Source organism: Hyperolius riggenbachi, chromosome 9 (assembly GCF_040937935.1).
Source record: "Hyperolius riggenbachi isolate aHypRig1 chromosome 9, aHypRig1.pri, whole genome shotgun sequence".
NCBI lineage: Eukaryota > Metazoa > Chordata > Amphibia > Anura > Hyperoliidae > Hyperolius > Hyperolius riggenbachi.
This window is the reverse complement of record NC_090654.1, coordinates 253,658,159-253,676,174: the sequence shown is the minus strand read 5'-3', so window position 1 is coordinate 253,676,174 and position 18,016 is coordinate 253,658,159. Positions and strand designations below refer to the sequence as shown.

At 43.9% G+C, this 18,016-nt stretch overlaps 1 protein-coding gene across 2 annotated transcripts in view; it reads left to right on the top strand.

Moving 5' to 3' along the window:
• Positions 1-18,016, top strand: part of SPTBN5 (spectrin beta, non-erythrocytic 5) — a 379,061-nt gene that overhangs the window by 263,864 nt on the left and 97,181 nt on the right. For both annotated transcript variants that reach the window (XM_068254311.1, XM_068254312.1), the window contains 4 exons: positions 940-1,058; positions 9,051-9,165; positions 11,630-11,743; positions 15,694-15,815. In XM_068254311.1, the coding sequence (XP_068110412.1) occupies positions 940-1,058; positions 9,051-9,165; positions 11,630-11,743; positions 15,694-15,815 (470 nt within the window). The remainder of the gene's footprint in view (positions 1-939; positions 1,059-9,050; positions 9,166-11,629; positions 11,744-15,693; positions 15,816-18,016) is intronic.

Genomic DNA, 18,016 nt, shown 5'->3' with positions numbered 1-18,016 from the left:
TCTAGGGACAGTTACAAGGGAACCATACTGATTTTTGGTAAGCTTGATGATAGTAATGACCCTATTTCCCTGTATGATCTTTTAGTAGTGATCACAGATAGAACAAAGTATATAGCAAGTGAAGCCTGTGAGAACAAATAGAAGGGCTGTTACAAACATGTGCGCTCCGTTGGATGTGAGGGCACAATCTGGCCAAGTGTTAGAAATGTGTCTGTAGGTAAATAATACAGATAGGATGGTCTCCTTCTCTTTTTAGTATTTAACATAGAAGTTGGAGGTGCCCAAAGCCATAAAACCATTTAAAACTGTTGAAAAGGATAGGCCATGAAAGACTTTTACATCTCGGGAAGAATCAGCCAGGCATATCTAGGACTGATACTTTTTATTGCCCGTACAAAAAAGGGACATCGCGTTTCGCGGGTGTCCTCTACTCCACAGGGCCAGATTTCTGGCTTGTCTAGAGGAGCAGCTCCCCACTGTGGGGGGGGGGGGGGGGGGGTGGGTGGGTGCTACTGGAGATGGAAAAGGAGGCTTCAAAGGGATCCTGCCAATAGGGAGTAACACCTGACGACGGAGCTGCTGCACATGGAAGAGATGGGCTGCTGTACATGGATATTATTTACACATGGAAGAGGGGGCTGCACATGGAATGGAAGTAAGGCTTCTGTGCACTGAAGGAGAGTGTTGGCTTAGGGAACAGACAAAGTATAAATTTAGGCCTTGAAACTAGACTAGCATCATTTTTGTGTGAGGTTACATGGACCCCAACTGACTTTACACAGTACTAGGGCTATTTGATTATGAGCGTCTTTGAATTATATGATATGAATTCATATAAAATGTACTTTGTACTCTTTAAAGAGCTGCCTAATAATTTAATGTGCTGTCACTGTAGAGGATAAAAAAGTAATGCATACTATGTCTGGTATCATTTTGCAGCAGGAGACGGTGGATGATGCTCACATAAAAGCCATGAATGCTCTGGCAACCAAGCTGGAGAGGCAGAATCTGGAAGAGGCAGCAACCATATCTCAGAGGAAGAAGCAACTGAATAACAAGTATGTGATCTGTACACATCATCCCCGACCTCACTGCTAGTCTGGGGGAGACGACTTGCTAACTAAACCTGGGAAATACATCCCCGTGCTTACATTCTCAGAGCTTCCTCTCTGCTCTAAAGGGAAAACAACAGCATATTAACAGTAGAAGAAAAGCATTTCCTTGTTACAGCTGATACAAATCCTGCAATAAATCTGCAGTGTGTCTACTTCCTGCCTTCATGAAAGCAGACATAGGGTTAGCATCCTGTGTTTACAAATTAGCTGCTCTGCCGAAGTAGCCAGCTGACACATTAAATTACGGTTGTGATTAGTTACAGATGTGGAGAAATTTGACAGGCTAAACTATCTAAATACATACAGGGTGCATTTTTTCTATTTTTTCCTTCTGTCCTGTGCAAGAGTTCTGATCCACTTTAAACGCATGGTATATGTATGCATATTATTAGTGGGAGATGTCTAGTGCTGGTTTCCGCTTACTTTTTGGTACTTTACCTATTATCTCTCTTATTCTTATTGACTTCTAACACTTCACCCTCATATCAGCGCCCTATCATTGTTATAGGCTTCTAACCCATGTTGCACTGTATAATCCACATTATAGCTATGTACACACTATACAAAAGCTAGTGGAAACGTCCCAAAAAACTCCAGATTTCCTTTATCGGTCGGAAAGAATGTCACCGAATGACAATGATGAGCAACAAATATTGGGCATTTTGCCAATCCATCAGGCGGATTAACTGAGATGACTGTTGGGCAGATAGCGTGCAGTTGGTCACGTGTGTATTGTTTAAATGTTATTCTACAGAATATGGGTGTCGTGCATAATGTTGCTTCTGCTTGCGCGCAGTATTTAAATGAGTTGGTCATTTATAATATTGGTGTGCGGACGTCGTCGTTTGAAGAGACTCATCCTTTGTCTTTGGCGCAGGTAAACTTGTTTCCGCGATGTTGGTCGTTCGTTTATGGTGACTTGTATAGAGTGTTTACGGACCTTATGAGCACCTTACCCTCCTTATCAGTGCCTAACCATTGTTCTCAGCTTCAAACCCCAATATCGCCACAATACCACATTATGAGAATGATCCATAGCTCCCAACTGTCCCTCTTTTGGAGGGACAGAGTCCCTCTTTGGGAGCCCTGTCCCCAGAGCCGAGACAAGATCCTCCAGCACCCAAGGCTGAGACACCAAAGTGCGCCCCTCAATTCCTCCCACCCCAGCCGTCACACACTGATTGCCTCTAACACAGGAGACCAGGGTTCGAATCTCGACTCTGCCTGTTCAGTCAGCCAGCACCTATTCAGTAGTAGACCTTAGGCAAGTCTCCCTAACACTGCTACTGCCTATAGAGCGCGTCCTCGTGGCTGCTGCTCTGGCGCTTTGAGTCCACCAGGAGAAAAGCGCAATATAAATATTATTTGTCTTGTCTTGTCTTGCTATTAGACTAAAAGGCGCCGCAGGGCCCCCAACACCTTAATCTCTACTTATCTGGCTTGCATCCACTGTCATGTATCCTCTTTTCTTATTTTTCATTGCTTCAAACACAATAGGGGAATGATAACGGAGTGAGTTGTGCGCCCAGGAAAAATCCCACTGCACCAGATGGTGGGATATTGTCAAAAAACCTTTATTAGTAATCCATCATCAAAGAAGCATACAAAAGCTCACGCGTATCGGAGCAACGGCTCCTTAATCATAGCTTACAAAAACCATGCATTGCACAGGTTATATAGGTGAAGTGGACACACCCATGGGTGTCCATTCAGTTCTTAAAGAGACATAATTTAAAATCGTGTGAACTGATACAATACACCTAATATAAAATACACATATATAGTGAATGTCATATAAAAACACAGTACCAAAAGCGCATGCAATCAGTTATATGTAATGACAAAGGCAGGAATGATTGGGAACAGGGGGAAAAAGAGGGAGGTAACACAAAAGGGGGAAGGGGGGGGGAGGAAAGGGGGGGGGGAGAGGAATAGGGGGAAACAAAGAGAGAGCAAAGCACAAATGACATGCAGCATAACACAGTGTATGGAGACATGTGCACATGCACACACATACCTCCCTCTTATTCCTCCTGTTCCCAATCATTCCTGCCTTTGTGATTACATATAACTGATTGCATGCGCTTTTGGTACTGTTTTTATATGACATTCACTGTATATGTGTATTTTATATTAGGTGTATTGTATCAGTTCACACCATTTTAAACTGTATGTCTCTTTAAGAACTGAATGGACACCCATGGGTGTGTCCACTTCACCTATATAACCTGTGCAATGCATGTTTTTTTTAAGCTATGATTAAAGGACTTACAAGGCCAAATTCTGCCCCCAAAACCTAAAAAAAGTTAACTACCTGCATGAGTTTGTATGGCACGGAGGACGCCGTCCGCGCCCTCCGTGCGGTTCCGCCTGGTCCCCTCTGCGCAATAGCCCCCCGAAAGGCTGCGACCCCACGGTCCGGGTCGGGATCTGCAGCCTGCAGAAAGATGGCCGCCGGAGCTGGCCACGGCTGCGCAGTCCGCATAGCCGCTACTGCGGCTGCGCAGCTCTAGGGCCAACCCTCCGATCCACGCTGCCTTTTACGTGGATCGGGGGGTTGGCCCTGGAGCTGCGCAGCCGCAGTAGCGGCTATGCGGACTGCGCAGCCGTGGCCAGCTCCGGCGGCCATCTTTCTGCAGGCTGCAGATCCCGACCCGGACCGTGGGGTCGCAGCCTTTCGGGGGGCTATTGCGCAGAGGGGACCAGGCGGAACCGCACGGAGGGCGCGGACGGCGTCCTCCGTGCCATACAAACTCATGCAGGTAGTTAACTTTTTTTAGGTTTTGTGGGCAGAATTTGGCCTCGTAAGTCCTTTAAGGAGCCGTTGCTCCGATACGCGTGAGCTTTTGTATGCTACTTTGATGATGGATTACTAATAAAGGTTTTTTGACAATATCCCACCATCTGGTGCAGTGGGATTTTTCCTGGATTCTTGAAGTTTGGCTTCTATTTCCCGGCTCCCATATGTGTTAAACGTGAGTGCAGCAGCCTTTCCACTTGTTCCTGAGTTGTGCGCCCCCTCCTACACTGCGCCCTGAGGCTGGAGCCTCTCTCGCCTCGGCCTGGCCCTGTCTGTCCCTCTGTCCCTCTTTTCTCCTCATTTGTCCCTCTTTCAGGACTTTGTCCCTCTTTCTATGTAAATATATATATATTTGTCTACTAAAAAAATGTTTGACTCTAAACTTTATTCCCATCCTTTAAATTGATATATTACTAATTGTAAAATGTTAATATGAAGGAAAATGAACAAGGATAGAAAGGAGCAGTGTGGTTTGAATTATAAAACAACATATTTTTCTTCTGAAATCTTTATGGTATGTATGACTAGGGGGTGTGATGGGGTGTGGTCAGGGGTGTGGCAGGGGTGTGGCTTAAGTGTCCCTCTTTCTCCTCTCAAAAAGTTGGGAGGTATGGAGCATCTTGCCTTTTTATCAGCACCTAATCCCTAACCTAATAATCATATCATTATTAAACCCTCATTATTACCTCATTATATACATAACCTACACCTAACTGCCCTTTTCATGGCTTAAAATAACTTTCAAATACTTTACATAAGATGAACCTATCCTTCCCCTACTCTTTCTTTACCCTCTTTGGAAAGATCTCACTATTGGAACATCATCAAGTCTGTCCTTATTGGCATAGAGAGTTTGAGACAGCCTGAAGAAGCAAGTTGAAGAGTAAAATGAAAAATATGTTATTATGCAAGATCGCTGCTTCCAGTTGATGGTTATTATGACTTTATAATAAAGGCCATTTCTTTGGGCCAAAAGCAGCAAAGGTAACATAACTATATATGGTAATCAATGAGGCATTGATAGACACATTTTGTATTTTGGCAGGAGTGTGTTTTTTCTTTAAAGTGGACCTGAACTCAGAACTTCTCTCTGCTCTAAGATACACAACAGCATGTTAACCTTTAATTAAACAAAAAAAAACATGTATTTGTTACAGCTGATACAAATCCTAAAATAGATTTAACAGTTTCTACTTCCTGATTCATGGAAGCAGACATTTTGTTAACATACTGTGCTTTCAAATGAGCTTATCTGCTTATCTGCCATAGGCAGCCATGTGACACAGGGGAGGATCAAATTACAACTTGAGCTTAGACACAAATGAGGGGGAATTAAACCGACTAAATTCTCTAAATACACACAGGGTGCATTTCTGTATATTCTCCTTCTGACCTGTGCAAGAGTTCAGGACCACTTTAAAGAAAACTTGTAGTGTGTTGGATATGGAGGCTAACATATTTATTTTCTTAAAAGAAGAAAGCTACCTGCCCCCCATTTCTACTCATTTTCTGCCTCTAATATTTTGAGTCTCTGACCTACTATAAGTATGCAGAGCAATAGCTCTTGGACTACAAAAAGAAAACATAAAGGTCAGTAGTGTAACAATAAATCATAGCAATCCTCTGACGTCCCCCCCCTTTGTTCACATCCTGTTCCTTGGTGGCACTCACAGCCTGGAGAATTGGACCTAGAAGAGAAGAGGACCTGTTCCGCCAGGATGAGGTAAAGTATTGCGCTTCACTGCAGCAGCTCTGCAAGATTTAGCGGGGTTGCCTATGGGAGATGGAGAGTCGGGAGCACACACATAGGTTCACATGGGAGACAGAGAGAGCCCACAAGGATTTGCTCCAGGACCAGCCCCTTTTCCCCTGCCACCCCAGGGGTCACGGGGGCTACTGTTATCACCACTGAACCCTTATGATATCTAATGCACATACAAATACTCATCAAAGGACCTTTTCTCTGCATGCCCTCCCAAGAATCAATTACAAATTAACACCTCTCTGGCTCTACTCTTAAAATCCTTTGGGATACTCAGGAAATGCAGAAGGGGGCGGAGAGGTAGTGGATCCAAGTATAAAAAACATATTTGCCCTCAGAAAAGCTTAATCACAGCTACACTCTGCAATGCCAGATCGATAAATAATAAGACTGCAACTATACATGACCTAATAGAGCTCTCTGATTTGACCTTTTTGACAGAGACCTGGCTTGGGAAGCATGCAGGCCCAACTCTTGAAGCAACCGTGCCGGCCAATTATTCAATCTTGCACTGTGAGAGACAAGTCGGCAAGGGTGGGGGGGTTGCCATATGCTTCAGATCCTCCTTGAACATAAGGCCCCTGCCCATAGGCCCCACTGAAACCTTTGAATGTATTGCAGCTCAACTGTCAGCAGAAGTAAACATCAACATATTGCTCATATACCGCCCCCCAAAAAATGGTCCAGCCTTTCTTAAGGAAATATCTGAACTCTTATCCTGCGTAACAGTGGAACACCCTAGATGGATCATCCTGGGAGACTTCAATGCATGGGTGGATGATCACGACTCCCAGCTAGGAAGTGAACTACTTCTCATAATGAATGAACTGGGTTTCTCTCAGGCTATCAACCTCCCCACCCATACGAAAGGGCACACCCTGGATCTTATATTTCATTCCGGACTTTTAATATCACACATGGATATAAACCCAGTGGTATGGTCAGACCACCACACCATCCACTTCTCTCTGACAGCACCAGCGATAAAACACAGAGGGAAAGAACTCATAAAATACCGTTCACTGAAAGATGTCTCACCCCAGCACGTTCAGAATATCCTCAACTTCGACGCATTAACCAATCATTGCGCAGACCCAGACTCCATGGTCCTGATTTACAACCATGCAGTGTCATCTGCCTATGACGCCCTCGCTCCAGTTCGCATCAAACGATCTACACCACTTCACCATGCACGGTGGTTTGACAGCTCACTAAAGGACCTAAAGAAAGAAGTGCGCAGACTAGAAAGGAAGTGGCGAAAATCTCAGAATTCAAAAGATAAACACACCCTTGTCTCTCACCGGGAAAGCTACCAAAATGCGATCACCAAGAAAAAATCCTCCTACCTATCACAGGAGATCGCAAAGGCCGCCAACAGACCAGCCCAACTATTCCGCACAGTTGATAGACTATGTAATCCATCCTGTCTAAAACCCACTATAACTCCCTCAAAGGAGCTATGTGAGAAATTTGCCTGCTACTTTGCTGACAAAGTATCTTCTATTCGGTCTCTCATTCAGTCCACAGCACCCAAGACTCATGCAACTAATGGAAATAGCTGCAAAAACAACCTAACACCCTGGACTGATTTCAAAAGTATTAGTGAGGAAGAGATCTCAGACACCCTCTGTCGTCTCCACCAGACAACCTGCGACCTGGACCCTGGACCAACTAAACATATGCTGAAATGCCCTGACCTGCTTGGTCCAGCATTTCACAAAATAGTAAATTGCTCTCTGCAAGCAGGGAGGTTTCCTACCTCTCTAAAAGAAGGAATCATCAAGCCCCTTCTCAAAAAACCTTCCATGGATCCAGATGCTATGAGCAGCTACAGACCTGTCTCCAACCTCCCCTTCTTAGGTAAAGTTATTGAAAAGGCTGTCTATCTGCAACTTGAAACCAGGCTGTCAGTAAACAACATCCTGGACCCTCTACAATCTGGCTTTAAGAAACACCACAGCTGTGAAACAGCCCTCATCCAAGTCTGCAACGATCTGCTCATGGCAAGGGACAGAGGGGAATGCTCCACCCTAATCCTGTTGGATCTCTCAGCTGCTTTTGATACAGTTGACCATGAAATCCTGCTTAACAGACTGCAGGAGTACTGTGGCATCAGTGGATCAGTCCTCCAGTGGTTCAGATCATTCCTGACTGACAGAACACAGAGAGTATCCCTAGGACCTATAATGTCCAAACCTGCACCTCTACAATTCGGAGTGCCACAAGGATCAATCCTATCCCCTCTGCTGTTTGCAATCTACATGTTGCCACTCGGTACACTTATCCAACGACATGGCCTGACGTACCACTGCTACGCCGATGACACACAGCTATACCTGTCCTTCAAACCTGGTGGAACAGACCCTACCCCAAAAATAAACTCTTGCTTAGCTGAGCTTCAGGCATGGATGAATGATAACTGGTTGAAACTGAATGCTGACAAAACTGAGGTCCTGTTTGTCCAAAGCCAGTGCTCGCCATCAAAACAGCTCTATCCTAAAGCAACACCAATCAGGATTGGGAATTCAGACATAAACAGCTCCAACCTTGTGCGCAGCCTTGGCGTACTAATCGATGGGGAATTGAGTTTCAGAAACCAAATTTCATCTGTAGTTAAATCTTCCTTCTTTCATCTGAAGAACATTGCAAAGATTAAACATCTGATTCCCCCAGAGGATCTTCAAACCCTAGTCCACGCCTTCATCACATCACGGCTGGACTACTGCAATGCCCTTTATGCTGGCCTCCCCAAAAAGGACCTGCGTCGCCTGCAATTAGTGCAGAATGCTGCTGCCAGATTGCTAACAAACCAGCCTCGCCACTGTCACATTACACCGATCCTTCGCTCACTGCACTGGCTACCAGTAGAATGGAGAATACTCTTCAAGATTGGACTGCTGACATTCAAATCCCTGCACAATCTGGGCCCTGGATACATGAAGGACTTGCTGAAGCTGCACCACACCTCTCACAACCTCAGATCAGCAAGTTCTATAAACTTGGTCACTCCCAGAGTGCACCTCAAAAAATCTGGAGACAGAGCCTTCTGTCATGCTGCCCCTACTCTTTGGAACTCCCTACCACACCCAGTAAAGACAGCACCATCCCTGGAGCTATTCAAATCCAGACTGAAAAGCCACCTGTTTAGCCTGGCATTTCCAGATTTATAAAATTCTTCCCCTGTACCACGATGGTTGGAGCCATGCTTATGCGCTTTGAGTCCCACGGGAGAAAAGCGCTTTACAAATGTTATTTGTTGTTGTTGTTGTTGTTGTTTTTCAACTTAGTATCCTAAGCAGTTGCTAAAAAGAGTTTTAAGAATGGTACATATGCTTATGCAAACTGGATGCCTTGCTTTATTTTGTTTCTTTAGGTGGAACAGTTTCCATGGTGACCTAAATAAATATCGAAAGGCATTAGAGGGAGCCCTGGAGATTCATGCCTTGATCCGTGAAATTGATGACATTAATGAGAGGATGAGTGAGAAGGTACAGGGGAAAGTATGAGAACGGGGATTATGGAGACAGGGAAACATCACACTTGTATAAAGCCAGTATTGTGCTGCTGCCTTATGCTATAGTACATCTGAACGGTTACGTCAGATGAACAGTATGGCTTACCATAGCAATATTTTTTACAAAAGCAACCTCCCTTCATTTAAACGGGGAATGAGAATTTTTAAGACCGTAATGTCGGAGTTCAATAAATCTAAAGCAGACAACAAAAGTGCTATTCACCACGTCATTCAGGAAGTCGTGATGAAGCAATGTTTTTATTTTTATTCCATTCTGTGTTCAGGCTTTCATTGAGAATCCCACTCACTTCTTTCAAGAGTATCTGAAAGTGAGACAGGAGCTTGTCATGCATGCAGCCAATCAAATGCTTGCATACCTTTCTAGCTTGGGCTAGAATTTTGGAATCGTGTTTCTATGGGCAACACAGATAAATCTTTCCTTTATATCTGCAGGTTAGTCCTTCTTGACATATTAGCAGAACTAAGGCCTTAAGAGAGCCGTACTTCTCTCGACTTGGCAGCCGATTGACCATATGATTCAATAGTTATCTGATCGAATGAAAATCGGTGCCGCCAAGAGCATGACTGATCGATGATGCGACCAATTTTGAGCCTAAATTGGTCGCATGTATCGATCGGACATGCTGCAAGACGTCAGGTAATGGTGTTCGTCCGGGTGCGTGGCGGTAACAGTGACGAACGCGTCAAAACCCCCGGTCGCTGTTCCCTCTAGTGTGTAGTGTATACATGTGGTGAGTGTGTGAGGTCACACGTGCACGAAACTAAACGCCGGTGATGTGTGAGGCACGAATATAAGTGGAAGAACCGGAAGAGAGATGGGCACCGTGCAGGTGGAGGGCAGCATAGGACAGGTTATGTATAAATGCACACATGGGAGGCTCATCTCTCTCTAATCACATTTGATTAGTGAGAGATGTATCTCTTGTTTAAATCTGCCCATCATCGCTAGATGTATGGTCACCTTAGCTGGGAATCTAGAAAAAAGTACAGGGGTCCCTAGAGGTCTGCTGAGGTTGCTTAATACCTTAGTGCAAGAACAATGTAAAAGCGGGAGAGCAGGCATGTGTAGTGTGTTCTCCTCATGCCCACCGCTCCCGTGGGGTGAGCGGTGGGCATGCGGAGAGCTTGTTCTCCTCCATCCCCCTCCATTCCCATGTACAGATCCACCGAACTTCTTGGTCAGGGTGGTCACAGCTGGCTGTGCTAGCCGGCAGCACGCTTCCTTGATTGCGCACCCATGGCTGGGAGTGCATGCATGCGCAGTATGTCACAACTACGTAGTGCACATGCACAGAACGCTCCCGGCCACAGGCACAATCAAGGATGCACGCTGCCGGGTAACACCTGCGCAGTCAGCAATGACCACACTACACATGCCTGCTCCCCTCGTTTTTTAAATTGTTTTTGCTAAGGTATCCTTTAAAAATGCTTGAAGTGAGAGGAATATTCAGGCTGACATACTTATTTTCTTTTAAATAGTGCTGATTGCCTGGCTGCCCTGCTGGTCCTCTGCCTCTGCTTGTAGTCATAGACCTGAACAAGCATGCAGATCAGGTGCTCTGAGACACGTCTGACTAGACTAGCTGCATGTTTGTTTCACCACAAAGTGATCAGCAGGACTGGCAACTGGTATTTGAAAGGACATAAATATGTCAACCTTTTTATGCCTCTCACTTCAGGTTCTCTTCAAAGCAAACTTGTGAGGGTTTTTGGCCAAAAATCAGATACTTACCTCAGTAGAGGGAAGCCTCTGGATCCTCTAGAGGCTTCCCCTGTCCTTCTCCACCTGGGCAATTTATCACTGGGACCCCGAAAGCCTACGGCCTCACGCCTGTATGAAAACAAGTCCGGCTGCACTGCACAGATGGAAGGTGGCTCCCGTGCTTGGTAGAAAAAGCTGGGCACATTTGCCTCCGTGCTAGTGCGCAGGTGCGAGCACTTCCGACAAGCCCTTGTCAACGAGCTTCAGAGGATCCTGCCGCTAGCGGAAAATGGTTAGTTTTTTTTTTAAAGGGTTACTTAAACATTGCAATAAAAATTAGTTTTTCTCACCTGGGGCTTCTACCAGCCCCCTGCAGCCGTCCCATGCCCTCGCGGATCCTCCTCCTGTCCCCCGCCGTAGCTTTGTTTTTTGCCGACAGGCTCACTGCGCCTCCTTCTTCGCATTCCCGTCCGCAATAGCATCCTGTGCAGAACGCTATTGAAGAACGTGAAGAAGACTACGCGTGGCCAGGCCTGTCGGCGAGACAAAACGAGTCGGTAGGAGACTGGGTGGCTGCAGGGGGCTGGTAGAAGCCCAAGGTGAGTAAAACTGATATTTTTTTGCAGGGCATAAGTATCCCTTTAAATAAATGTGAACCCTGCCTTTGTTATAACCTGTTTATAACGTTAACACATTGTTGCCTCTTCATTCCTAGAGTGTACTCATGCAAGCCTTGGACTACGGAAGAGATGTAGAGAGTGTCACCAACTTGATACGGAGACATGAAGAAATGCTACGAGAAATCAAAGTCATTCAGTCGCAGAAGGAGGTATGCTATATGAAATGGTGCTAATAGCTGCGTCTTTATTAATGTTATGTTTAATATCTATCAATCGATAAGGTGACATATTGAGAAATGAGTCCTGTATAGACAGGCTGCTTAGCTAGATAGCATTACAGTGTGTACTGTTCAATAGAGAGGGGAGGAGGGACAGCAGGCAGTAAATGAGTGGGTGGTGGTCCTGTGGTGTGGGGAAAGAAGAAAGTAGACAATACTCTGATAGCATAGCTTACAGTGGAGTAGAAGTCCAGCAGGTGGGGTATGGATGGGAATACAGCACTCCTGATTGCTGCCATTTAGAAATATTGTAGTTGATTCACAATGCTTACTTGTTTTTCACCTTAAAGAAAACCTGAACTGAACATTAAAAGTCAAAATAAACATACACAAGTCATACATGCCTCCTGTATAGTGTACTCATCAATCTATTTTTCCTCTCCTGCATCCTGTTTGTCGACTGTGATCAATGGAATTCTCCGTCCTCCATTTTGAAAATAGCTATTACCCCATAACAGCTTCCTGGTCAGCACACTGTTAAACTGTAACATCGTCCACTTGAGCCATAGGGAAACATGGACACATCAGTTCTCCTCTCAGCTGTAACTGACAGCAACTGATATATAACTGACAGCAACTGATATATTTCAGTTCTGACAAAATGTTGTCAGAACTGGAAGGAATCACTGTAAGAAGAAAATGGTGAGCTTCTGAGAGGAACTGATGGCAAGGTAACTATGTAATGTTCATTTGAAGTTACCTAATGTGTTTATTTTAAATAATTTTTCCTCAGTACAGGTTCTCTTTAAAGGATACCTTAGTGCTAAAAAATGTGTCAAAAATAAAGCCTACTGTGTGTGTGGGGAGTAGTGCAGAGTCTTGCGCCAGCGTCGGCCTCTATTTCCGTTTCCTTGCAAAGTGTCCTATTCAGAAGTCCGGCCTCTGGAAGGGGGGGGGGGCTCAGCGCAGTCACAGGGTGCCCAGGCGGACATACTGTGCATGTGCAGCGTAGTATGTCCGGGTCAGAGGACATGCTTGCTGGGTACTCCCTCGGACATGCTGTGCATGTGCCGACCAGGACTTCAGGATGGCCAGCTTTGCAGCAAAACAGAGGCTGATGCCAGGACACGGAAGGTGCGGTAAGCTTCTCCCCACACATGCACATAGTTCCCAACTTTCCCTCTTTTGGAGTAACAGTCCCTCTTTGGGAGCCCTGTCCCTCGGTCCCTCTTTCTTCCTCGTCTGTCCCTTTTTCAAGATGTACAGATCTGTGTAAATATTTGTATTTTTCTGTTGAAAAATGCATTTAAATGACACTAAACTTTATTCCCATCCTTTAAATTGATATATTTCTTATTTTCAAATGTTAATTTGAAGGAAAATGAACCAGGGTGGAAAGGACCAGTGTGGTTTGAATTCTGAAACAACGTATTTTTCTTGTGAAATCATTATGGTATGCGTGACTAGGGGTGTGACGTGGTCGTGGTTAGAGGTGTGGCTTGTGTCCCTCTTTCTTATCTCAAAAAGTTGGGAGGTATGCTTGCAGTAGGTCTCATTTTTTGGCATATTTTTAGCACGAAGGTCACCTTTAAAGTGGAATATAACCCAGCATTTCAACTTTGCTCTAAAACATTATTTACAGCATATTATATGCAACTAGCATTTTTTTTTTCACTAGACCAGCATTGGAAGGGTTACACACAGAGCTTTAAAGTTCCGTGGAGAGAAATGCTGCCGCAGCCGAAGTTTAGATAGATACATTTAAGTAAACACAATGTAACAAGTGAGAAATGTGACTCACACTCTCTGACTGTGCAGGAGCTGGAGGACAGCCAAAGAGTGTGTCAAATTCACCACTTGTTACATTGTGTTTACTTAAATGCATTTATTTAAACTTCGGATGCATCTGCATTTCTCTCCACGGAACTTTAAAGCTCTGTGTGTAACCCTTCCAATGCAGGTTTAGTAAAAAAAAAATGCTGGTTGCATATAATATGCTGTAAATAATGTTTTAGAGCAAAGTTGAAATGCTAGGTTATATTCCGCTTTAAGGTGTAAAACAAGTAAGCATTGTGAATCAACTACCAGGTGTCCTTTAACTGTGAGGAGAGCTAATGCATGAAATAAATAAGTGGCTTGATGCAGGAAAGGGCGCTAAACATACGCGTGATGAGCGCGTAGTGCGGCTCTGATACTCCACTAGCGAGGCTGCTACTACAATAACGCACGCACGTTACTATAGCAGCGGCCGCAGTAGTAGAGTATCGTGGTCATGTTACGAGCTCATTGTACGGCAGTTAGGCACGCACGCTACCAAGGAGAGATACTTCATGAGATAAATAGATAAGTTTTGGGTAGAGAGGTTATTAGGTTGGCACTGCAGCAGGGAAGTGTTCTTGAGCGGCAGCAGGGAAGTGTTCTTGAGCTCTCCCTAGAGCCTCCGTGGAAGTGCATTTTCACGCGAAACGGCTGTAAGGCATACAGTGCCCAGCACCCACCATCACCCACACTACCGCCAAGATTGGTATGTCGCATGTTTGCACAATTGTGTTTTTATGCTTGTCATTTTGTTGCACTATGGAATAAACAGTTGACTGCAGTGCCGGTCTCCTCTCCTCACTCTCCTTCTCCTGTGCAGCAGGTAAATAGATAAGGAAATATAAATCATGAGTTATGTCAAATAAGGAGAGTTAAACCATAAGTTAAAGGACAACTGTAACAAGCGGGATATGGAGGCTGCCATATTTATTTCCTTTTAAGTAATACCAGTTGCCTGACAGCCCTGCAGATCCTCTGTCTCTAATACTTTTAGCCATAGACACTGTACAAGCATGCAGCAGGTCAGGGGTTTATGATATTTTTGTCAAAATGCTTATTTCTGGTGTGATTCAGACACTACTGCAGTCAAATAGATCAGCAGGGCTGCCAGGCAACTGGTTAAAAGTAAAACAATATGGCAGCCTCCATATTCTTTTCACTACATTTATTCTTTAAAGAGACACTGAAGCGAAAAAAAATATATGATATAATGAATTGGTTGTGTACTATGAATAATTACTAGAAGATTAGCAGCAAAGAAAATATTCTCATATTTTTATTTTCAGGTATATAGTGTTTTTTCTAACATTGCATCACTCTATAATATGTGCAGATTACATAACACTCAGCATTCAAAATGAGTCTTTCAGAGCAGTCTGTGAAGTAATGACCTCTCCTCTAGCAGAGGAAAAGTAAACAGTTCAATTACAGTTGAGATAATAAAAGTCAGATAACAGCCCTCTCCACGACTAACTTAGTCTGAGAGCTTAATGGCTTTTTTGCATAGAGATAACAACTGGAGTTTCTCAACTCTTCCTGTACTGGAAACAATTAGACTGATGTATCTGATCTTAATGTTTTTTTTCTTAGCTGTACTACACATACAAATCATAATATCATCATTTTTTTTTTGCTTCAGTGTCTCTTTAAGGAGAGATACATTGTGAGTTCATAACTAAGGTGTGATAACACAACAGAAAATATTTGTGAATCAGACCTATTGCATGCTGTATATTGGGGACACTTGTACACATGTCAGATTTATGGCATAGACAGCCCTGAACATCCGCCTTAGTTGAGTTCCATACAGTGAGTGCATGAAGCCTTAGTCCACATAAACCGTATCATGTACAGTATCCAGCCTCTTTTTTCATACTACAAACAAATTTTGTAAGATAAAAGCAGGAAATATCTGCTGCAAAAAAAAAAAAAAAAAGTGGTAATAAATAGGACTTTAATCAAAGCGTTAAATGTCCCTCTTCAGCCACAATTTCAGGATCTGTCTATAAATTGTTTCCTACTTTTGTTGGAAACAAATCCATATTATTCTCGGAAAATACCTTCATTTGCCAAGAAAGTTCAAGAACCAAAATGATTTGTTCTACATGAATATTTTCTTGCAGGGCTTACACCAGGAAGCCAAGCGCCTGTCCCATGGAAGTTCATCAATGAGTGAACGTCTCACCTCAAAAGAGAAGGAGATGACTGACAACTGGCAAAAGCTCCAGCTACAAGCCAACCAAAGGTATCGTAAAGACAGCCAGACCAAAGCTATTTATAAAGTATTAGGCATGCTGTGGTGTGCTGGCCGACTCACGCCGGAGGTTAGAAACAAATATTCAGCCTGAATTCTTTCAACAGCTAAATGTCTGAAGAATCCAGAGGCAGCATATATCTGTCAGGACATCAGCCTACATCTGAAGGGTCATTCCAACCAGAATTGATAGTTGTGGTGACAGGGCGATGGAGGAGGGAGACCTCACTGCTGGAGGTCCCCAAGAGAAAAGAAGAGAGACGGGTGACATGGTCTGCCCCCATATTTACCTCCACATATCTAAAATATCAGTTAACTGCCCGCCTCTCTCTAACAGAGCTTCTAAAAGGGCAATAATGGTTTCAAGGTGAAGCAGTTTACTTGTGCACCTTATGCACGATATTTTAGGCTCCATGTCTAAATGTTAGATACATAAGCATGCTCTATTAAATTTTGGCATTCACTGCTAATAATTCACATTTACTAGCTATAAAGAAAAGTCTAGGCTATTACTGAATGTAATAAACGATCAAAATAAAAAAAGTACATTCTATAAAAATACTTTCTATTAAGTGCAAGTGTACTTAAACTCAGGTACAGTATTATATCAAATCATCTCCTCTGATTAATAATGCAAATGATCAATTCATTGATTAATCCATGGCTGATGGTTTATTTTGTTTCGAAGAGATGTAAGGTCTTTGTGTCGTTTGCAGCCTGGTTGTCTGTTCTTTAAATGCTGCTTTAGGTATTCTGGTGATCTCAGGAAAATAAGTGTTATGCTTAGTACTGTTGACTATCCCTAAGTTGCCACACAATTTTCACCACAGCAGCCCACCAGGCCTAACGGACTGCAAACCCCTAATGGGCATTGAATTTTTTGCTGCATGTCACCAGACTCACCATCAGGTCATGGCCCCTGAGGGACCATTGGTGGCAAGGAGAACAAGTGACATCATGGAGAGCAGCCAAGTAAGCATCCAGGTCCAGGTGCAAGGCGAGTTGAGGCAGGTGGCAGACAGGTGTAGTTGGGGTCACAAGCTAAGAACGGTGAAGATGAAGTACTTTCTGAAGCAAGTAGCACTGCAAAGCAAAAGTGCTGTCCACTTTACCAATATGCTGCTGTACTTTTAATTATGTTCAGTGTAGAAGACTCTAGCCTTCAAAATCATAACTCTCATGACTACATTATCGTTATAGAAATACTTAATCTGCTGCATAGTTGTCTTGGATAGACCACTTGGAAAATATCAGGAAATATAACTTTTCAGCAGCTGTTCTTTAGTACTTAAATATCGTGTCCCAAGGGCACCCTGGAAACAGCTGGTTACAGCAAAGTGCTGAGTAGTGTGTAAAGAGTATGGCTGTGTCTGCTGAAATCAGCATGTCCGACATTAAGGGGGAGCCCCACTTTCATGTTTAGACTATTATCTTTAGGGCAACTATGAGATTTCAACACATAACTAAACATCAGGAATGAAGAGAAGGAAGGCCAATCGTCCCTGCAGGTGCTTTATTCTAATAGCAGGCACGGGTACAGTACAAAATTATAGCGATAAAAATTGATCACATACCATGTGGTGGAGTGTGGTGGTACGGTGGGTGCTGGGTTGCCTTTATTTATTTCTTTATTTCTTGCGGTGGGCTTTAGCTTTTGAAAAACCTGAAGAAGAGATAGAACCACTATCCTATATTATTGTGGTCTGCATCCCGTTTATGGAGGCCTGTGAGAGCTGTCGTTGGGGGTAGAAAATAAAATCAAAAACACAATTATATGGTAGATAGCAGAATAGGGTATACATTGTACAGTGCGAATAAGCAAGCAAGAAAAAAGTAAAACTAAAGCCACCTAGGTACTCAAAATAATTAAGTATGTAGAGGAGAGGCTCTGGATACAGTAGAGCCTTCTTGGTCCACCACCGTCTGTCCCATTTACGTTATTCGACCAACTAATTGAATACTCCTTCGGGAGTCCTCTTGAGGCTTCGGAAGTACTCACGTCCCCAAGAACTTCCGAAGACAATCTGAGTCTGAGCTTGTGCAGTATGGATGCACCCGTCGTTGGAAGAACACAGGGATTGCTTCCAGAGCCTTGTAAGGACTCCAAAAGGCACAGAATTTCAAAGAAGGACAGTGGTGGACTGGAGACATCGGGAGAGCACCGGGAAGGCTCTATGGCCTAGGTTCTCAAC